Genomic DNA, 23,795 nt, shown 5'->3' with positions numbered 1-23,795 from the left:
CACACAATCCTGCCTCAGCTTCCCAAAGTGCTGGAATTACAGGGTCAGCCACTGCACCCAGCCCTAGGTTATACTTTAATTACTATTAATCTTAAGGGTTTTATTAATTTTCCATTTATTTCCTACTCTAATTGATATAAATTCTTTTTATCTAAAATACTGTAACACATCCAAAAAAGTTAAAGATTATTAGGTCTACCAAAAATTCATGATAGTCAGGTTTAAGGGTCATTATAGCACGATCCTAACGATTCACCTACAAAAAGAATTAAGAAACAGGATCAGCTACCTGGCTAAATAATTTCAACATTTCCACTTGCATTAAAGTTTGTGTTCATAAACTTAATATGAAGTCTGGTTCATACATATTAACACTGCTGTACACACATGTAATCAAGCCATATGTCAAGTGAAAAAAGGATCCACAAGCAACTAATGATCTAAGTACACTATGGAGGCAGGAAATATTTCATTGACAACAATGTTGTAAATGACAATACTGAGCAACACTGAAATAATAAAGGCTTTTTTACCTTGTAGGACATTCATCTTTTTTATCAATACATATTGTTTGTCCACGTATATACCATTCACCATCATAATATAGTCTTCCCTCTTCAGATCTAGCACTGTGCAGATGTTTTTCCAGTTTCACAGGGGCTAAAGGGATCAGTTCAAAAACTGTTATATTAATAAAACACTGTCAGAAGAACAAAGGGTCAGAACATTAAGAATTAACATCAATCCATGCATATGTAAAAAAAAGCCTAAAAATATTTCCTGAACAACAAACCTAAAATGTAATAAAAAGATTTATTCCTTACATTCTTTCACATAATCACTAAGTTTTTAATATAACTACTAAACAAAGCTAAACAATGAACAATAAATCATCAATTGACTAATTAAGTACCAGAAGGGGAAGCAGGTATGTTATCAATTATTAGTGCTAATTTTAAGTAGTATTTAAAATATCAATTGCCATATTTCAATTGAAAATTATATTTTTTATTTTTTCCCCTGCAGGCATCTGATATATCAAAAGAAACAGACTTTAATACATGTTCCAAGTGTTCCCCAGGCTTTTAATTCTGAAAAGGAAATGTCCTAAGTACAACTTCTATTTTTAAATTCCAGAAATCATCTGGCATTAGTCAAATAACTCATACAGGAAAAAAAATCTTTTTTATGGAAACACAATGTCAAAAGCATATCATGAAGTCATTCAGTGTCAGCTCCTGGGAGGTCTTCCCTAACTACTCTACCCACTCCTCAGCTAATTGTTATATCAACTGCACAGTTCTTTTAGAGTAATTACTATAATCTGTAACTATCTTCTTAACTGTTTATCTACATATATATGATTCCACCTCCCCTAAAGAGGCTCCAGGAGATCCATCTTTTTTTTACCATTGTATCCTCAGGGCCTAAAATACCATCAGGTATATTCATTCATTCATTCAACAAATGTTGTCCGAACACTTCCTACACACAAGGAAGTATGCTGGGGAAAAAACTGTGAACAAAAGAATATGGTTCTAGCCTTTGTGGAGTTTACAATCCAGTCAGGAGATAGACAAAATTTAAAAATACAAATTGAGTAAAGTGCTATAAGTAAAACTAATAGGATACAATGCTGAAGGTAACAAGAGTGGGAGGGAGACACACTCAACTACGATAATGAGATTCTCAAAAGGAGTCTATTACCCAAAAATGTTAAGAACCACTGCTCTACAGGTCTAGGCAGCTGCTCGGGCAGTTAATTCCCCAGAGCAAATACTGCTGCAATTTCCTCACATAATACAAAGTTTAAAGGAATCACTGGGTTAAAAATAAAATGCAATTTTTTTTTTCTTAGAGATGGAATCTTGCTCTGTTGCCCAGTGTAGTGTTGTGATCACGGCTCACTGGAGCCTCGACCTCCAGGGCTCAAGTGATGCTCCCACCTCAGCCTCCCAAGTAGTTGAGACTACAAGTACACACCGCCAAGCCTGGCTAATTTTTGTATTTTTTTGTAGAGATGGGGTCTTGCCATCTTGCCCAGGCAGGTCTCAACCTCCTGGGCTCAAGTGATCCCCCTGCCTTAGCCTCCCCAATTGCTGGGATCACGCTAGGCATGAGCCACCACGCCCAGCCTAAAACAGAAATTGGTCTCTTATCGATTACTTAAGCTGTTTAAATGTGACTAGAAATTCCTTTCCTAAGTATTTCAAATACGTTTTTCTTTTTAATCTAGCTTCATTGTCCTTAAGAGGATTAGGAAATCTCACCCATAGTGAAAGAAGGCAGAAACAGAGAAACTTATCCTAAACACCATCACATTTTGGCAGCGACTTTAGACTTTCAAAAAAAAAAATCAAGGAAGTGTAACTTGATATGAATTTTAATAAGGCATATCAGCATTCTGATCTCTCTCCTCAGAAAATGCACACACAGAATTTTGCACATAATTTCAGAGAATTCACAGAATCTCTGAAGCCAATCCACAAATTCCAAATACCTCTGCTATAGAATGACAGAGCCCATAAAAAACACTGCATAAATACTTTTTTGAGTTACTGATCCATTATTAGCAATAAGAATGTAGCTGAACACTGAAAGAATTATACCACATTCAGAAATTTTGAAACTTTTACAAGAAGCAATGACTCCAAAAGAATTCCTCATAATTTCAGACACGGTGTTCACTGATGAAATAAAACCACTGATGGGAGTGTTCTTTAGTATGTAGATGATTTAACAACCCTGATTCAACAAGTCTCCAAAGAGAGTATTTCCCAACTCAGACTAAATGACTTACGTTCCGTTTTCACTCTGTGTGGCCCCAATGTAGCCATTGCCTTAATTAAAAAAAAAAAAAAAGAAGAAGAAAGAAGTCTGAGTTCAGACTGAAAATATATTTTGGTATCTATTTAATATATACAATATTACTGATTAACTCCATAACAAAGACAGTAAAGTATAACCATTAGCTGCTCTAATAAATTTTTAATGTCTAAGACCATAAAGAATATGAGGGATAACAATTTCTCCTAGAGGTGTTTTCAATACCTGAAATAATCTCTAATTCTCAATTAAGAAATTTACAAAAATGAAAAAACGTAATATGGAAAACAAGCCTCTACTTTCAGGCAAGAAAAGAAAAGCCTATAATTCTTGAATGTTTAATGACAGGATGCAAGACACATAAGGGTTCAAATGTTCTTTTGTTCAACAAATATTTATCAAGTGTTTTCTATAAACGAGGACCAGCCAAAGGACTAGGCACAGATGGTGATGTTATTATTTTTGGGCAGACTAAATAAATGTTTTTTAGACTTTTTCATAAATTATTAGTTATATTATTATAGAAAAACTACAATCAAACTGCTGACATGTCTCTAACTCTTAAAATATCCTTGTAGTTCACTGTTATCTGTAATAGTATTAAATTGCCTTAGAAAAATGTTGCAAAAGCAAATCATATTTACAATAATCATATTTTGATGTACTAATAAAAAAACATAGAATCTTAAAAAGTAGACTATAAAAATATAATTGTGTTCCACTGCTCATTAATCATACCTTCCTAATTGTTGTCCAGTCTTCAAGAATATCAAGATCTTGTAGCATATAAACTATATATGGACGTTGAATAGTAAAGGTCAATTTAGCTGTAAGAATATCACACTTTGAATTATATTTCCAAAGTACTACGTTTCAGAAAATGGAACGATGATTTATAAGCATGCTTTGGCATCCTAAATTCTGACTTCAAATTATTCTTCAAACCACTTAGTACCAGCATAAATACAGTCTAGTACTTCTGATGTCATAACTACATGCCCTTAATTCCATGATGTCATTGATTGTAATATATATCACTAACCTAATCACTGGTTTTTAAGGTGGAGGGGAAAAGATGGGGGTAGAGGGATGGTACCATAGGGAATGCAGAAACTGAATATACATATTAATTTACACTCCAATTTTGGAAACATTTTAAAATGTTTTTAAAAAGTACACGAGGCTAGGCGCAGTGGTTCATGCCTGCAATCCTAGCACTCTGGAAGGCCAATGTGGGCTTAAGCCCAGGAGTTCAAGACCAGCCTGGGCAACACGGCAAAACCCCATCACTACAAAAAATACAAAAATTAGCCGGGCGAGTGGCAGGCGCCTGTAGTCCCAGCTACTCGGGAGGCTAAGGTGGGAGGATCACCTGAGCCCGAGAGGTTGAGGCTAAGGCAAGCCATGATTGTGCCACTGCACTCCAGCCTAGGTGGCACAGTGAGACCCTGTCTCAAAAAGAAAAAAAGTACACATGAGAATTAAACAATCATACTGTATACTAAACGGCTGTTTCACATCAAAGCCCTTGGTGAACAACAAGTCACACTAATTTTCAAAGTTGAGATCATGATTGAATTTCTTCTCTTCTGCCACCTCTCCTGACCTAAAGTACATACTATATCCTCTGTCTTCAATCGGTTTTATAAATAAATCATCTTTTGCTTATTACAGGATCATGCAAATAAAGTCAGTGTTTACAAATAAAAGTTATAAAGGCATGCACAATGGAAAAATGTACATCAAGGAAAAGAAACCAGAAAATTTGAAAAAGGATATCTGAAACAACAACTGGCTTCTTTTTGTCAGGACTGAAAGGATCCTTCCTCTTTTTTCTTGACTGAAGCTCATCATTCCACAGCTCTGGCAGGTAAATAAAGATGAAGTATTAGTGGGTTTCTGGTGAACAAAGGAGGAAAAAAAGACTCTAATTTTATGGTGGCTATTTAGTTACATGTAAAAACGTACAAAACTTCATTGGCAGCTGGGTATATATACATTAAGCTGTACATAATTTCATGAGCGCTACGTGTTTAAGTTTTCCTCTGCCTTTATTAAAGCAAAAATCAATTTGGCACTTAATGACTAAGAACTGATTACCATATTGTCACGCACTTTGTAAAACGTATATTACATGCGTTGTCTCACCTAATCCTCAAAGCTACCACTGAGGTAAGTATTCTTATTACTTTCCTTTTACAGACAAGGAGACTGATTTAGAAAAGTGAAATAACTGTCCATGGTCACCAGACTAGTAAGTGAGGGAGCACTGGCAGTAGAGCTCAGCTTATCTGACTCCACCATGCCTACCCTATAGAGAAGTAACCTTTATAACAGATAAAGTAATATATACTCAAGAACTGTAGGATAACCTAGTAGACCTTCCACTCAATGCAGAAAACCTTTCTGTAATACCCTGAAAAAGCCAATTTCACACTGGACTGATCTAATCATTAATAAGTTATTCCTTTTTCTGAAACAAAAATCTACTTCCCTATAACTTCTATCAGTTTGTCCTACCTTGTATGATGTCAAAAAGGTTTTCATTCCTTCTTCCACATGATAGTCTTTCAAGACTTAAAAGGAAAAACATATACTACAGCTAACTGCCAATACTATTCTTTTTTTTTTTTTTTTTTTTTGGAGACAAGGTTGCCCAGTCTGGAGTGCAATGGCGCCATCATGGCTCACTGCAATCTTGAACTCCTGGGACCAAAGGATGCTTCCACCTCAGTCTCCTGCATACCTGGGACTATAGATGTAGATGTGCAGCACCACACCCAGCCCTGACACTATTCTGCCAGTAGGTTCCTGTCATACTTCTGTTTCGTCCCTTGTCATGTGCTCCATTTTTTACATCTTTCTAAAGTGTGAATTCAAATTACAATAACAATATAATCACCATCACTTTAGAGCTCTTCCCCTTTTCTCCTTTGCTGGGACATTTCATTTATGTAATATTAATATTAGAAGACTAAGATATGATAAGACACTGCAGTAAACCAAAGGTTTGGTGCCACTCAAACATCACAATCACATCATTCTCCTTACCTGAGGTAATATCAATGCTGTGCCTATCCTCTTCAAGCCTCCTTATCTTCTCCTCTAGTTCACTCTGGACTGTATCATATAGCAACAGCTTCTCACTCTGGGGAGAAAAACACATTATACTTAAGTAGAAAGAAAAAAATTGGTGCATCTTAACTAAGAGTACCAAGTAACTTAAAGTACTTTAATATATGATGCTTTTGTTTGCTTTTTCAATTCAATTAAAAATTTTAAAGAAGAAATGTCAAATACATGAAAGAAATAAAACTAGAAAATATAGAATCTATACATAGATCTAACTACATGCAATTACATTCTGTATAAGAACATCTAAATTATGTGTGAGGTACATTTAGAGGTAAATATTTACTTTATAAAAAACTCATAGCAAACTCCTATGGCCCCTTTTAAATATAAGTAGGTCCCATCTGTCACCATAATGGAAAACTTATCCTATAAAGTATATCATTATAAAATGGATCATATTTTCTCACAGGAATAATAATTGGGTCATTATGCCTCACTAATATCTCAGCATCATATTAAAATAGGCAAAGAGAAAGATTCAAGTACAAATTTTATAATTATTTAAAATAATTCAATTATAGTCTAAATTATAAAATTACAGACTAATCATATCCAAATCTCTCTACAAAACTATAGACAGATTGAATTGCTAAAACATACAAGACTGGCAAATAGACTAGAACCCAGATCTACTAGCTCTAGTCCATGTTTTTAATTATATAATACTGTAGCCCTAATTTAAAAAGCCATAAAATGTACATAATATATAAAGATTACATAAAAAAACCTATGGCCACATGTTACCTCTAGTGAAGGATATTAGATGACTGGATATAGCTAGATATGACTGTCTTGCGGAAGCTATTGGGATATGGTTGGATATGACTACATGTAGAAAACATAGTCCACACCCATGTAGGCTGCATTCCTGGTGTCAATCATGAAACCCTCTCTCTTGAGTTTGAAATTTAGAAATTATACATGCTTGAAGGGTTTCCTGAGTGTCAGGGAAAAGATGGCTTATGAATTTGAGGCAAGCCAGGTGCTAAGGAGAAAGCAAAGCTGAAAACTAAAACTAGATTTCATACCAAACATGGTTTCATTGCATGCTGTTCTCTGTGCTTACTTCCTTTTGCTTGTTCTCTTGCCTTTAGTAAAGTCTTATGAAATATTCCAGCTTTATCTATATTGTGCTACAAGACTTGGAAAATATCAGAGAAAAAGGGAGAGCAGTCCCCCTCCACAAGACCGTGGTGGCAGCTATAAATAGATCCAATCTCCCCAACCAAAGATGACTCTAAATGCAAAGCTGGAGTGATAAGCCCTTTGCTGTTAAAAATATGAACAATTAATTGGTGTATTATCTTTTCTTCCTATTGACAAATTAGGTCAAGCAGAAATTCTTTAAAAAATCCACTAAACATTCTTTATTATTTTTTAAAAAGCCACAATGAAACTGAAATGTTTGAAGCACTGAAGGCATCTCTAAAGATATCAGAAGTATACTTTAAAGTAGAACTGCCATGAATCCATTCTCATTCTTATTTTTCTTTTTCTTGGAAACTTCTCTCCCTTTTCTCCAGCTTCTCAAGACCCTCAAAAAGCTCCCCTGAAGGGAAAATGAAGCCCTAATGGAACAGCTAGAAGATATATGGAAAAGAAGGGGGCAAACTCTCTTGCTTTGGTGGCTGTGGAGGTTTCTATGTTCAATAGTTATTTTGGCTTTTAAAAAAATACTACTCGTAAGTATAGGTTTGGTTTCAAGATCCCACATCCCTCTAGTCTTCACATCTAGACTTACTGATCCTGCTCACTAATAACCCCTTTCCCAGGCTGACGCCTATGCTGTTTCTCATCAGGAGAGCTTTAAAGAGCCCCAGGAAAGTGGCCCCAAGCTTCCATTACTGTACCGACCTCACACTGACCTGTATTCAGAACCAACTCCTCTTTGGCAGTTCCCTGAGTTAGATACCTCACAATTCTCAACTTCTATCAGGACTGGAGCCCTGGAAGATTTTCATAGGCTAATTATTATCAGAGAGTGACCCATTAAAAAGCTACAGTAGTTTTTTGTTTTGTTTTTTTTTTTAAGCATACTGCATTGGAATAAAAAAAAATGCAGAATAGAATTTTAAAACTCAGAAACAGACTCTGGCTATGCGGAAATGACAAAGGTGACTTTTCAAATCATCTGGAAATTTGACAACAATAAATGACAAGAGAAAAATGAGTTTAGGCCAGCCACAGTGGCTCATGCCTGTAATCCTAGCACTTTGGGAAGCTGAGGCAGGTGGATCACTTGAGGTCAGGAGTTCGAAACCAGCCTGGCCAACGTGGTGAAACCTCGTTGTCTTCTCTACCAGAAATACAAAAAAATTATCCGGACATGGTGGTAGACACCTGTAATCCCAGCTACTCAGGAGGCTGAGGCACTAGAATTGCTTGAGCCCAGAAGGTGGAGGTTGCAGTAAGCTGAGATCACGCCACTGCACTCCAGCCTGGGTGACAGAGCAAGACTGTCTCAAAAAAAAAAAGAAAAATGATTTTAACTATATCCTGAATATTTTTTGCTTTACATTATACATAATTTACATTACACATAAAAGTAAATGGACTAAAGAATTAAATTTATAAAATGAAAGCTAAAAGAAAATATTAAAGAAACAATATATAAGAAATTTCCCAGAACTGAAGATATGAATTTTTTTATTAAAAAGTTCATCTGGTCAGGCACAATGGCACACACCTATATTCCAGCACTTTGGGATACGGAGGCAGGAGGATCACTTGAGCCCAGGAGTTTGAGACCAGCTTAAGCAATATAATGAGACCCCATCTCTACAAAATATTTTTTTAAATTAGTTAAGCATGGCAGCGTGGGCCTGTAGTCCCAGCTACTCAGGCAACTGAGGCAGGAGGATTACTTGAGCCCAGGAGTTGGAGGCTGCAATGAGCTATGATTGCACCACTGTACTCAAGCCTGGGCAATAGAGCGAGACTCTGTCTCTTTAAAAAAAAAATTCAAATAAATAAATACATAAAATCAAAAGTTCCTCTGGGTATCCAGCACCATGAACAAAAAAAGACCACATCAAAGCACATCATCTCACAATCCCACAACACCAAGACAAGAATAAAGAGAAGATCCTAAAAGTATTCAGGAAGAAAACAGTTCATGTACAAAGGATCAGGAATCAAAACGGTAAGAGACTTTACAAAAGCAATGCTGGAAGCTAGAAGATAATGGAACAATGCCTTCAAAATTCTGAGAAAACATGATTTCTATATAGAATTCCATACTCTTAAGTGTGAGAGTTAAGATGTTTTCGGACAGGAAAGATGTGGTGGTTTTAAAACATGTCCAATAATCCTTTGATACTCCTAACTTCAAATGGTAGAGACTAATACTCTTTCTTGAATACGGGTAGGATGGGCCAGGCATGGTGGCTCATGCCTGTACTCCCAGCACTTTGGGAGGCTGAGGCTGGCGGATCACTTGAGGTCAGGAGTTCAAGACCAGCCTGGCCAACATGGTGAAACCCAGTCTCTACTACAAAAAAGGAAAAAAAAAGCCGGGCATGGTGCAGGCACCTGTAACCCTAGCTACTCGGGAGGCTGAGGCAGGAGAACCACTTGAACCCGAACGGTGGAGGTTGCAGTGATCCGAGATTGCACCACTGCACTCCAGCCTGGGTGACTAAGCAAGGCTCCATCTCAAAAAAAAAAAAAAAAAAAAAAAAAAATGGGTAAGATGTAGCAACTGACTTCTAATGAACAGAATGTGGCAGAAATCTAGGTCATAAAAACAGTCACCTCTGTCTTGCTATCTTGGATCACTAAGTCTGGAAGAACTTGGGTACCAGGTTATGAGGACACTCAATCAGCCTGTGGAGAGGCCCATGTGAGAACTAAGGCTTCTCACCAAGAACCAGCAACAACTTGCCAGCCTGTGAGTGAGTCACCTTAGAAGCGGATCCTCCAGCCTCCAATCAAGCCTTGAGATGACTGCATCCCTGGCTGATATCTTCACTGCAACTTCATGGGATTCCCTGAGCCAGAAACATCCAGCTAAGTTGCTCCCAAATTCCTGGCCACTGAGACTGCAAAATAATAAATGTTTATTGTTGTGTTAAGCCACTAAGTTTTGGAGTAATTAATTATAAAGCAATAGACAAGCAATATAAGAAATCTCAAAAAACTAACTTCTAGATATCCTTTCTCAGGATGCTACTGAAAGATACACTCTATCAAACTTAAGGAGAAAATAAGATGCTAGCAGAGGAGAGGTGAAGGGGACATCCAGGTTGCTAGTAAAGAGATGCTCCAAGAAGACAGATGCAGCTGGCCTCCATCTGAAAGATGGAGGAGGAGGATAGGGGACACGAGGGATAGAGGAGTTGCTTCCAGGAGGGAGCCCTTCAGAAGAAAATGAGGCTGATGGATTAACTGATGCATTTGATCGAAGAGAAAACAGCATTAGGACTTCAGTGTCTGAAAGAAGCAAATATGAGGGGTTTTTCTAGGTCATTCTAGAAGTCATCAGACGACACTGTTTACACCTAACTTTAAAGCGAGAAGCAGTTTTGACCTTTACTGGACAGGAGTTTAAATCTTCATATAGTTGAAATACTTATGAGAGGTCCAGGGCTTTTTTTTTTTTTAACTTTTCTTGAGTCCATTAAGTAACATGCTTTTTATTTTGTGCACTACTCAGGCTTCATGAAAAATCAATACAACTGTACATGTTTAGCTTAATTAAAAAAAAAAAAAAACAGCATTAGGAGGCCTTCATAGATCTGCTAAGGTCTGTGGGAAGAATTGATAAACACAGAGAAAACTAACAAATGATAAATGAAGCAATTATTAATTCCAAAGTTTAAAAAAATACACAAGAAAAATTTTAAACATAATGTAACTCTTGACTCAGTAAACAATATTTATAATTTAAAACAAAAATTGTAACACGACAGTATTAGAAGAATGAAACAGAAAAATCCTCAGCTTCCATAATAGGAAACCAACAGATAATGTCTAAAACTGCTTTATTTAGAAATATGAGGGCCAGGCACAGTGGCTCATACTTGTAATTCCAGCACTGTGGGAGGCCAAAGCAGGAGGATCACTTGAGGCCAGGGGTTCAAAACCAGCTGGGCAATATAGCAAGACCCCCATCTCTATAAAAAAAAAAATTTTTTTAAGAAAGGAATATGAGGGTAAATTCCAGAAACAACTGATACACGAGTTAGAAATATAATTGCCACTGGGATATAGAATTTAAAAATAGGACAGAAGACTGACGTTTTTCATTATAAATTATAAGGCTATGCCTTCAAAAATGTATACACACATTACCTGCTAACTATACACACACACACACACACACACACACACACACACACATATTTTTTTTTTTGAGACGGAGTCTTGCTCTGTCACCCTGGCTGGAGTGCAGTGGCATGATCTCATCTCACTGCAACCTCCATCTCCCAGGTTCAAGCAATTCTCCTGCCTCAGCCTCCCAAGTAGCTGGGATTACAGGTGGATGCGACCACGCCCAGCTAATTTTTCTATTTTTAGTAGAGACAGGGTTTCATCATATTGGCCAGGCTGGTCACAAACTCCTGACCTCAAGTGATCCGCCTACCTTGGCCTCCCAAAGTGCTGGGATTACAGGCGTGAGCCACCGCACCCAGCCACAACAAATTTTTTAAAAGAGAAAATAAGTTAGGATACAAAATCATACCAGCTAGATTTTTTTAAAAAATAGGCCAGGCTGAGGCGGTAGGATCACTTGAGGCCAGGAGTTTGAGACTAGCCTGGGCAACATGGCAAACCCCGTATCTACTAAATATACAAAAAATTAGCCGGTGTGGTGGCAGACACCGGCTGTAATCCCAGCTACTCAGGAGGTTGAGGCACAAGAATAGCTTAAGCCTGGGAGGCAGAGTTTGCAGTGAGCTAAGATCATGCCACTACACTCTAGCCTGGGCAACAGAACAGGACTCTGTCTCAAAAACAAAACCCCCAAAACAAATGTACATACTTATTAACAGTGATTACCTCTGATTGGAAGATTACAGTTGATTTTATCTTTCTTTAGACTTATTTCTCAATAGACATTTACTAATGTCATAATCAGAAAAAAATTAAGTGAATAAATAACCAAAAGATCAGAACCCTGAATAGCTTTCAGCAATTTTCAGCAATTTAAGAACCTGAATCTTAACATGAACACTGAAGGCTTCTGAGACCTTGCTACCACCTGCTGTCAGATCTTAATAGTCATATCTCAAGCCCTGTGGTGAGGCTTAACTGAGATAACCTAAATAAAGCATCTCCACCTGTCTTAGTGTCTGGCACATTGTCATATTCTATACATGTGATTTCCTTCCTTAATTTGATACAAACCATCTGCTGTCTCTTGCCCCTGTGGTTTTGGGGATACTTTCTGTATGCATGCCTGTGTGAACATGTCCAGTCTCTGGTCCTGCCCCTCCTCTCTATCTGCTGCTAAACAAACTTTTATTCTGACAATCGGCAGGGTGTCTTCCTTCTTTCCACTTCCCTTGCCTCGCAGAATTATTTCCATATGAGTCTAATGTAAGAACAAAAGAATAAGCAGATAAAAAGCCCTGAATAATGACATTGAGATTAAATGGTAGACTGCATGAATGAGTAGAAAGATCAAAGGATTTCAATCCTGGTTCTGCTGCTCATTAATTGTGTGACCCTGAGCAAATTACTCAACTTCTATTAGCCTCAGTTAACCCACTCATAAAATCAAGATAATTCCTATTCCATAATGTTGTTGAAAGGATTAAAATGATAGAGTAAATATAAAATAAATAGCATTTTAAAGATAGGTTACCTTTCACCCTGCTTCATTTCCTCTATCTAGAATGTCTTTGAAGAATTGGTATCTTCAGATTAATTATATAATAGATGATTTAAAACAGATTAACATGTTAAACATAAAAATGTCAGATTAACATGTTAAACATAAAAATGTCAGGCCACAACTAACTATTAATAGAAGAAATTTAGGTTAATATTTAGCATCTCCATGGCTTTCAAAGCTGAAAAATGATAGAAGAGAAAGAAGACCAATGTGTTTAAGTAAAAACACTACTTGTTGACTTCTGCTTCTTACAATACAGTGGACTAGATACCCAACACACCTAGATAGATTTCCTGGATAAAATACCACAAACATCCTTTTAAAGATATTCTTAAACTCTTAAGAAAATAAAGTTGTGGCTTGACACATGGCTCACACCTGTAATCCTAATGCTTTGGGAGGCTGAGGTGGGAGAACTGCTGAAGAAGAGGAGTTCAAGACCAGCCTGGGCAACATAGCAAGACCCCCCCATCTCTACAAAAAAACAAGAAAATAAGGATATCCCCAAGCACCCAAAAGCAACAAGGAGCTAGAAACCAGCATGTTAACCTGATGAAGCTGTGGCTTCCTTAAAGGAATCTGCTGGTATCAATAACCTAGAGGCATGCTTTTCAGGGCTATCTGGGAAAAAGAGAAAGGTCCTGGGTCTAAGCAGACTAGGGAACTGGAACTGGGATCTCTGCACAAAGCCCTGAAGGACTACAATGTAAAAGTAAACCAAAAAGATCCACCTGAGGGAAATATGTCTGTCTCTACCTAGGCAGTAAGAGGGGGGAAAAGTTTCTCCTGAAAGTATGTCGTCTCAAGCGTGACCTCTATGTACTTGAAATTCAAACACAGACTACCTGCACCTTCCAAGAAATCCCAAGCACAAAATTAGTCATTGGCTGATGGCACACCATGATGTCTAGCTGAAATAATTCAGCAGAAATAAAAGCAGAGACTGAGGAGCTACATCCTCTGACCAGTGCTCAGAGTTCCTACCAATAAAGTCTGCCTTAGGTCAGAATCATAACATAGGAAATAAGCTGTGAGATATGGAAGAAATAAAAAACAGTAGACTTAGACAGCAAAGAACTTCGGATAATAATTTACTGAATAAAGAGATAATGGAGTTCCGGAAGAAGGAAGTAGAGAAAATGGAACAGAGACAATATCAGAAAATATAATGGCTGAGAAATTTCCAGAACTGAAGGAAAATACGAGTCCAGAAAGCACAACAAACCCAAGTCAGGAGAGAGAAAAATAATCTATATGGGGACACATAGCAGAAAAACCAAAGATCAACCAAGAGCTTAAATGCGGCCAGTAAGAACGAAACCCAGCTTATCGACAAATGACTGCAGACTTGCTCTTAAGCACAGACTGTGGAAAGTAAGATCCTAAAAACTTTAAGAGAAAATAACTGTCATCCTAGAATCTTATATTCCCCTAAACTTCCCTTCAAGAATTATTCCAAATAAAGCTATTTTCAGACAAATAAAAACTGACTTTACCACTAAGAGACTCTTAGTGAAGGGATGTCTAGGATGTTCTTTAAGAAGCAAAAAGGAGCCTGCATGGAAGGGTTGTAACTCAAAAACAGTGAGCAAGAAACCAATAAAATACGGATAAACCTAAAAAGAACTAACTATATGAGACCAAAATAATGTCTCATTTGAAGGGTAAAAAGCAAGATGGAACTAAAATACTCAATAACTATAACTTGTATTATAATTTGGGAGAGAATAACTGGAGTTAGCGGGTTCTAAGGTCCTTTATAGTAAGAAGGTGGGCAGAGTTAATAATTTTTAGATTCTATTAATGTACATATGCATGATGAAAATTTAAGGCAATTATTAAAATAATAGAAATGGTATGGGGGTAATCACTAACAGAAATAGAGGGTATAAATTTATGACATAATTTTTAAAACTTGATACATCAGCCCCTCCAAAAAAGTTATGAGGGAATTAAAAAGGACAAATCAGAACAAATGGAAAACTCAAAATACGTTAGCATTAAATATTAAAATATGGGTTGGGCACAGTGGCTAATGCCTATAATCCCAGCACTTTGGGAGGCTGAGGCAGGAAGATCACTTGAGCCCAGGAGCTCAAGACCCAGCCTGGGCAACATAGCAAGACTGTGCCTGTACAAAAAGACTTTTTTTTTTTTTCTTAATTAGCCAGGTGTGGTGGTTTGCACCTGTAGTCACAGCTACTTGGGAGGCTGGGGCAAGAGGATTGCTTGAGCTCAGGAGTTTCAGGCTGCAGGGAACCACAATCATACCACTGCACTGCAGCTGAGCGACAATGAGACCCTGTCTCAAAAAATCATCATCATCATCATTATCATCATTATCATAATCCAAGTAATCACTATAATCACTATAAATGTAATTGGACTAAATTTACCAGTTAAAAAGTAGAAGTAGTTAGAATGGATTTTTTAAAAATCATCAAGATATATGCTATTTAAAAAGTGAAAAGTGGGCGAAGGACATGAACAGACACTTCTCAAAAGAAGACTAATGCAGCCAAAAAACACATGAAAAAATGCTCATCATCACTGGCCATTAGAGAAATGCAAATCAAAACCACAATGAGATACCATCTCACACCAGTTAGAATGGCGATCATTAAAAAGTCAGGAAACAACAGGTGCTGGAGAGGATGTGGAGAAATAGGAACACTTTTACACTGTTGGTGGGACTGTAAACTAGTTCAACCATTGTGGAAGTCAGTGTGGCGATTCCTCAGGGATCTAGAACTAGAAATACCATTTGACCCAGCCGTCCCATTACTGGGTATATACCCAAAGGACTATAAATCATGCTGCTATAAAGACACATGCACACGTATGTTTATTGTGGCACTATTCACAATAGCAAAGACTTGGAACCAACCCAAATGTCCAACAACGATAGACTGGATTAAGAAAATGTGGCACATATACACCATGGAATACTATGCAGCCATAAAAAATGATGAGTTCATGTCCTTTGTAGGGACATGGTTGAAACTGGAAAACATCATTCTCAGTAAACTATCGCAAGGACAAAAAACCAAACACCGCATGTTCTCACTCATAGGTGGGAATTGAACAATCAGAACTCATGGACACAGGAAGGGGAACATCACACTCCAGGGACTGTTGAGGGTTGGGGGGAGGGGGGAGGGACAGCATTAGAAGATATACCTAATGCTAAATGACGAGTTAATGGGTGCAGGAAATCAACACGGCACGTGGATACATATGTAACAAACCTGCACATTATGCACATGTACCCTAAAACCTAAAGTATAATAATAAAATAAAATAAGTGATAACATAAAATACAAGGCCAGAAAAAAAGGTTTTAAAAAAATGAAAAAAAATTGTATCAGACAAATGCCATGCCAAATAAAACTAAGGTGGCCGTTTTAATTATCAGACAAAATAGACTTTTTAAATCCCTTTTTAATGTTTTTCTGTCTCTGAAACATGGACAGAAGAGCATTAAAAAAGGATAAATAATACATTTTTAGAAGGATATAAAAATTCTAAAATGTGTGAGTATGATAATAGTCTCTCTCTCTCTCTCTATATATATATATAGAGAGAGAGAGAGAGAGACAGATATAAAACAAAGACTGATAGAAATACAAGGAGATATTAGAAATTTTTTTTTTTTTTTTTTGAGACGGAGTCTCGCTCTTTTGCCCAGGCTGGACTGCAGTGGCGCTATCTCGGCTCACTGCAAGCTCCGCCTCCTGGGTTCACGCCATTCTCCTGCCTCAGCCTCTTGAGTAGCTGGGATTACAGGCGACCGCCACCGCGCCCGGCTAATTTTTTGTATTTTTAGTAGAGATGGGGTTTCACCGTGTTAGCCAAAATGGTCTTGATCTCCTGACCTTGTGATCCCCCCGCCTCAGCCTCCCAAAGTGCTGGGATTACAGGCATGAGCCACCGCGCCTGGCCGATATTAGAAATTTAAGAAAACAATCCCATTTACAACTACAACAATAAAACAATTAGGAATAAACAATTAGGAATAAAACAATTATTTAACCTAAGAGCTGAAAGAGTTGTATATTGAAAACGACAAACATCAATAAAAGAAATTAAAGAAGACACAAATGGAAATACATCAGAGTTCGTGGACTGGAAGACTTATATTGTTACAATGTCAATACTACTCAAAGTGATTTACAGATTCAACACAATCCCTATCAAAATACCACTGGAGCTATGCAAGGTGGCACATGCCTGTAATTCCAACTATTATACTTAGAAGACTGACTTGGGAGGATCACTTGAGTCCACGAGTTTAAGGCTACAGTGGGTATGATCATGACACTGCATTCCAGCCTAAGTGATAGAGCAAGACATTGTCTCATCAAAAAATAACACCAGTGGGTTTTTCTTTTTTCTGGTTCATGTTCTGTCATGACAGTGGCATTTTTTACAGAAATAGAAAAAACAATTCTAAAATTCATAATGGAACCACAAAGGACTCCAGACAGCCAAAATAATGTTGAGCAAGACAAAGCTGGAACCATCACATTACTTCATTTCAAAATATATTACAAAGCTACAATAATCAAAACAGTATAGTACTGTCATACAGACCAATGGAACAGAATAGGGAGCCCCGAAATAAACCCATCTATGTATAGTCAAGTGATCTTCAACAAGGGTGCCAAGAATGGGAAAAAAACAGTCTTTTCAAAAGATGGTGTTGGAATGCTACAATGAACAAGGGAGTGCACATATCTCTTTGAGCCACTGGTTTCGTTTTCTTCAGATGTATGCCTGGAAGTGGGGTTGCTGGCTCATATGGTGGTTCTACTTTTAATTTTCTGAGGTACCTCCATACTGTTTTCCAAAATGGCTGTACCAATTGACATTCCCACCAACAGTACACAGGGGTTTCCATGCCTCCACATCCTTTCCAACAATTATTTCTCTCAATTTATTATATTTTCTATGAAAAACACTTGTATGCTTAAAAGTTAAAACCACATGCCAAGGAATTCTTAAAAGAAATCTTAATCCTCCTCCTGTCTTCTTGCCCTTCCTCTCTCTCTCCTGTAGGTCTCCTGCAGGTTTTTTCACTAGCTGTTTGTACTTCTTTTCACAAAAATAAGCAAGCAATATAGACAAGTATTTATATTTCTATCCCTCTTTTTTAAAGACTAGCACAGTATCTACACCTCTTTTTTTTTTTTTTTTTTTGCCATGCTTTTTTGTTTAGACATCTGGAAATCACTTCATGTCAATTCATAGAGATCTTCCTCATTCCTTTTTACATCCTCATGGTACTCCATTGCAGGAATGTAGCAGAGTTTATTCAACCTTTCTCCTGTAGACTGACATCTCTGAGGTTTCACCTTAACCAAGGGATCAAATAATAACTTGTAATGAAACAAATCCACCAGATGCTAATGGGAAGTACAGGACATTATCCATAAGCTATTCTTGCCAAATATATTAAATCTGAGTCTAATCATGAGGAAGCAAAAGACAAATCAGACTGTGAAACCTCCAAGATAATCTTCCTGGACTTTTCAACAATGTCAAGACCAGGAAAGGCAAAGCAATAAATAAGAGGGAGCTAAGAAGTGAAGGAAACAAAAGATACAAGAAACCAAATTCTGTGCTTGATCCTTGGGTGGGTCCAGGAATAGTTGAAAAATAAAACTGAACAAAACAAAACTAAATGATGTTTTGGGGGACAACTTTTATAAGAACTGTACATTAAATAAGATTATTAAATCAATGTTAAAATCCAAAAATAAAATGATGTTGGGAAAATTGGATACCCACATGCAAAAGAATGAAATTGGACCCTTATTGTACAACACACACAAAAATAAAATCAAAGCAGATTAAAGACTTAAACATAAGAGCTGAATGTAAAAGCTGAAACATAAAACTGAAACTGTAAAGCTCCTTGAATAAAACAGAAGATAAGCTTCATGACACTGGTCTTGGCACTGCTTTCTTTGATATGACACAAAAAGCACAGTCAACAAAAGCAAAAATAGACAAGTGAGACTACCAAAACTAAAAAGCTTCTGCACAGCAAAGAAAACAACAGAGTGAAAAGGCAACCTACTGAAGGCTGGGTACAGTGGCTTACACCTGTAATCCCAGCAGTTTGGGAGGCTGAGGCAGGCGGATCACCTGAGGTCAGGAGTTCAAGACTAGCCTGAACAACATGGAGAAATGCCATGTCTACTAAGAATACAAAATTAGCCAGGCGTGGGGTGCATGCCTGTAATCCCAGCTACTCGGGAGGCTGAGGCAGGGGAATCGCTTGAACCCAGGAGGCAGAGGTTGGGGTGAGCCGAGATCACCAACAAGAGTGAAACTCCATCTCAAAAAAAAAAAAAAAAAAAGAAAAGGCAACCTACTAAATGGGAAAATATATTTGCAAACCGTATATCTGATAAGGCAGTAATATCCAAAATATATAAGAAATTCTTTGGCTGGACACAGTGGCTCATGCCTGTAATCTCAGAACTTTGGGAGGCCGAGGTGGGTGGATCACTTGAGATCAGGAGTTCAAGACCAGCCTGGCCAACATGGTGAAACCCCGTCTCTACCAGAAATACAAAAAAAAATTAGCCGGGCCTGGTGGCACATGCCTGTAGCCCCAGCTACTGGGGAGGCTGGGGCACGAGAATCGCTTGATCCCAGGAGACAGAAGTTGCAGTGAGCTGAGATCACACCACTGCACTCCAGCCTGAGTGACAGAATGAGACTCTGTGTCAACAACAAAAAAAAAAGATAGAAAGAAAGAAAATATTCAACTCTGTAGCAAAAGCCCAAATGATCAGATTTTAAAATGGGCAAAAGACTTGAATAGGCATTCCCCCAAAAACATATAATGGACAACAGGTATATGAAAATATGTTCAATATCATTAATCATGAGGGAAATGCAAATCAAAACAACAATGATTTATCACCCTACACCCGTTAGAATGGCCATTATCAAAAAGACAGGTAACAAGCTGGGTGCAGTGGTTCATGCCTGTAATTTCCACATTTTGAGAGACCAAGCTGGGGGGATCACTTGAGGCCAGGAGTTTCAGACCAGCCTAGGCAACAAAGCATGACCCCATCTCCACAAAAATAAAATAAAATAAAATAAAACTAGCCAGGTACGGTGGCACATGCCTATAGTCCTACCTACTTGGGAGGCTGAGGTGAGAGAGCTGCTTGAGCCTGGGAGTTTGAGGCTGCAGTAAGCTATGATCGTGTCACTGCACTCCAGCCTGGGCAACAGAACAAGACTGTCTCAAAAACAAACAAAAAGACAAAAGATAACAAGTGTTGGTAGCAGGAATGTGGAGCAAAAGGAGCCCTTGTTCACTGTTGGGAACTTAAACTACTACAGCCATTATGGAAAACAGTACAGAGGTTTCAAAGATTTAAAAATACAACTACAGGCCAGGGTACAGTGGCTCATGCCTGTAATCCCAGTACTTTGGGAGGCCGAGGTGGGAGGATCACTTGAGCCCAGGAGTTGAGGTCAGCTTGGGCAACACAGTGAGACTCCGTCTCTATAAAAAATTTAAAAAGAAAAAAAATACAATTTCCAGCAATTCCACTTCTAGGTATATATCCAAAGGAAATGAAATCAGTATGTCAAACATATCTGCACTCCCATGTTCACTACAGCATTATTCACCTCCAAGATATGGAAGTTCACCCATTGATGAAATGTTAAGTGTCCATCAATGGATGAATGGATAAAGAAAATTGATATATATACACACAACAGAATGCTATTCAGCCTTAAAACAGAAGGAAATCCTGTCACTTGTGTGACAACATGAATGAACCTAGAGGACATTACTAAAGTTAAATAAGTCAGGCATAGAAAGATAAATATGATCTCATTTACATGTAGGATCTAAAAAAAAATCAAACTCACAGAAGAGTAGAATGGTGGTTACCAAGAAATGTGGGAGTGGGCAGTGGGGCAGGGTATGGGAAATGTTCACCAAAGGGTACAAAATTTCAATTAGACAGGGGGAATAAGTTCTGGAGATCTATTGCACAGGATAATATTATAACAGGTAATAATAATGTATTGTAGCCAGATGCAGTGGTGCACACCTGTAGTCCCAGCTACTTGGAAGGCTGAAGCAACGGGCTCACTTGAGGCCAAGAGTTCAAGGCCAGCCGGAGCAACACAGAAAGACTCCCATCTCTAAAAATAAAAAAAACTAATAATAATAATAATAATGTATTGTATACTGGAAACTTGCTAAGAGAGTAGGTTCTAAATGTTCTCATCACAAAACAAATGGTGTGTGAGGTGATGGATATGTTAATTAACTTGACTTAATCATTCCACAACATATACATATATCAAAACATCATGCTATACACCTTAAGTATACACAATTTTAACATTTGTCAATTTAAAATTAATTACTTTTTTAAAAAGAAAACAGTCTGGAGCATCCTGAAAAAAATATCATATGATCCAGCAATCCCACTTCTGGGTATTAAATCTAAAGAAATGAAATCGGGATCTCAAAGAAATATGTGTACTCCCACATTCATTGCAGCACTATTTATAAGAGCAAAGATGTGGAAACAACCTAAATACCCACAGACAGATGAATGGGGTAAAGAAAATGTAGTCAATACATACAAGAGAATATTATTCAGCCTTAGAATAGAAGGAAATCCTATCATTATCAGCAGCATATTGACATCATGCTAAGTGAAATAAGCCAGTCACGGAGGAAAATAGTGGATACCACTTGTGTGAGGTATATAAACTAGTCAGACACACAGAAGCAGAGAATAGAATGGTGGTTGCCAGGTGTGGCGGAGGGGGAAATGAGGAGTTGCTATTCAACAGGTATAAAGTCTCAGTATGCCAGATGATTAAGTTCTAGAGATCTGCCATACAACATTGTGCCTACAGCTAACTGTATTGCACCTCATCATTAGTACCTTTAGCCTCCAAATCTCACATGGTGAATGACTTTACTATTTTGAAGAGAATGATACGTTGGACTTTTTAGGAAATAAAGAAGGAAATTCAGCCTGGGCAACAAAGTGAGACTCTATCTCTACAAAATATTTTTAAAAATTAGCTGGGCACAGTGGCACACACCTATAGTCCCAGGTACTTGGGAGACTGAGGTGCAGGATCATTTGAGCTCCAGAGTTCGTGGCTTCAATGAGCTATGGTCGTGCCACTGCACTCAAGCCTGGGTAACAGAAACCCTGTTTCTAATAAAAGAAAGAAGAAGAAGAAAACTGAAAAAAAAATACAAAGAGATGGCCAGGTGCAGTGGCTTAGGCCTGTAATTTGAGCACTTTGGGAGGCCAAGGTGGCAGATCGCTTGAGCCCAGGAGTTCGAGACCAGCCAGGGCAAGATGACAAAACCGCATCTCTACAAAAAATAAAAATAAAAAGTAGCCAGGCTGGTGACACATGGCTACAGTCCCAGCTACTGGAGATACTGAGGTGAGAGGATCACTTGAACTCAGAGGGCAGATGTTGCAGTGAGCTGTGATCACGCCACTGCACTCCAGCCTAGGCAACAAAGGGAGACCCTGCATTTTGTTTTTTTTGTTTTTTTTTTTTTGTTTTTTAAAAAAACAGCAATATAAACAAATCCACCATGACAGAAATTCTGACATGTTTCCCTCAGTAAAGGAAAGACAAAGTAGACCAAAAAATGAGCTTAAAAAAGGAGTACATATTTATATAAATTAATTAATTGAATGTGTTATGAGGAACAAGGTATTTGCATACTTTCAAAGTCCTTCTCCTCAAAATATTTGTCACAATGGGAAAAAAGTAAATTTACCTGGGGAAACCTGGAAGACATTACTTAAATCAAGTGAACAAAGTGGATATCACCAATAATGATACATATCAAAACTGTGTACTGCTTGACAGAATTCAATGAGAAGAACACAGCATCACTGCTGGGATTTTTCTGCCAGTTGCAAAACCTGATTCTAATCATGAAGAAATAGCAGACCAACTCAAAACTGAGGAACAATCTACAAAATAACTGGCCTGACCTGAAATTTTCAAAAATGTAAAGATCATGAAAGTTTAGAAAAGACTAAGGAATTGTTTCACACTGAAGGAGACTAAAAAGACATGAAAACTAAATGCAATGACAATGACAACATGTGGTCTGATTTTTTTCTTTTTTTTTTTTTTTAGACAGGATCTCACTCTGTCACCAATGCTGGGGTGTGGTGGCACAATCATGGCTCACTGCAGCCTCAACATCCTGGGCTCAAGCAATCCTCTGCCTCAGCCTCCTGAGTAGCTGGGACTACAGGTGTGTGCCACCATGCCCAGTTTTTTTGTTTTGTTTTGGTTTGGTTTTGTTTTATAGGGACAGGGTCTTGCTTTGTTACCCAGGCTAGTCTCAAACTCCTGAGCTCAAGCAGTCCTTCCACCTCAGGCTCCCAAAGTGCTGGGACTACAGGCATGATCCACTGCACCCAACCCATTTCCTGACTTTGATGACTATACTTTGGTTATGTAAAAGAATGTTCCTCATTTGTTTCTAATATACATTAAAGGACTCGGGTAATAGTGCATCATGCTGTAAACTCACTCTCAAATAATTCACCAAAATGAGTTCTATCTACTTTCTTACAACTTATTGAGTGTGACACTATTAAAAATCCATATCATAGCCAGGTGCAGTGGCATAGTCTCAGCTACTCGGGAGGTTGAGATGGGAGGACTGCTTGAGGCCAGGAATTCAAGGCTGCAGTGCACTATGATCACGCTGGTGAACAGCCACTGCGCTCCAGCCTGGGCAACACAGTAAGACCCCCCAACTCTAAAAAATGTGTGTGTGCGTATGCGTATATGTATCGATGTACAAAACACTCATGGAACTACTGAACTCTTAAATATATACTTCTAGGGAAGAGAAAAATACAGAATATTCTTAACTCAGTTTATGAATTTTGTAATCAAAGACAGTACAAAAATTGACAATTAAATCTCACTTGCAAACACA

At 37.8% G+C, this 23,795-nt stretch overlaps 1 protein-coding gene across 2 annotated transcripts in view; it reads right to left on the bottom strand.

Annotated features, from left to right (window-relative positions):
* Window positions 1-23,795, bottom strand: part of BRMS1L (BRMS1 like transcriptional repressor) — a 46,795-nt gene that overhangs the window by 3,472 nt on the left and 19,528 nt on the right. For both annotated transcript variants that reach the window (XM_030813619.1, XM_030813625.1), the window contains 5 exons: window positions 5,878-5,974; window positions 4,606-4,689; window positions 3,565-3,629; window positions 2,801-2,840; window positions 534-660 (listed from right to left, as the gene is read on the bottom strand). In XM_030813619.1, the coding sequence (XP_030669479.1) occupies window positions 534-660; window positions 2,801-2,840; window positions 3,565-3,629; window positions 4,606-4,689; window positions 5,878-5,974 (413 nt within the window). The remainder of the gene's footprint in view (window positions 1-533; window positions 661-2,800; window positions 2,841-3,564; window positions 3,630-4,605; window positions 4,690-5,877; window positions 5,975-23,795) is intronic.

This window comes from Nomascus leucogenys, chromosome 1a (assembly GCF_006542625.1).
Source record: "Nomascus leucogenys isolate Asia chromosome 1a, Asia_NLE_v1, whole genome shotgun sequence".
NCBI lineage: Eukaryota > Metazoa > Chordata > Mammalia > Primates > Hylobatidae > Nomascus > Nomascus leucogenys.
This window is presented reverse-complemented; position numbering and strand designations above follow the sequence as displayed.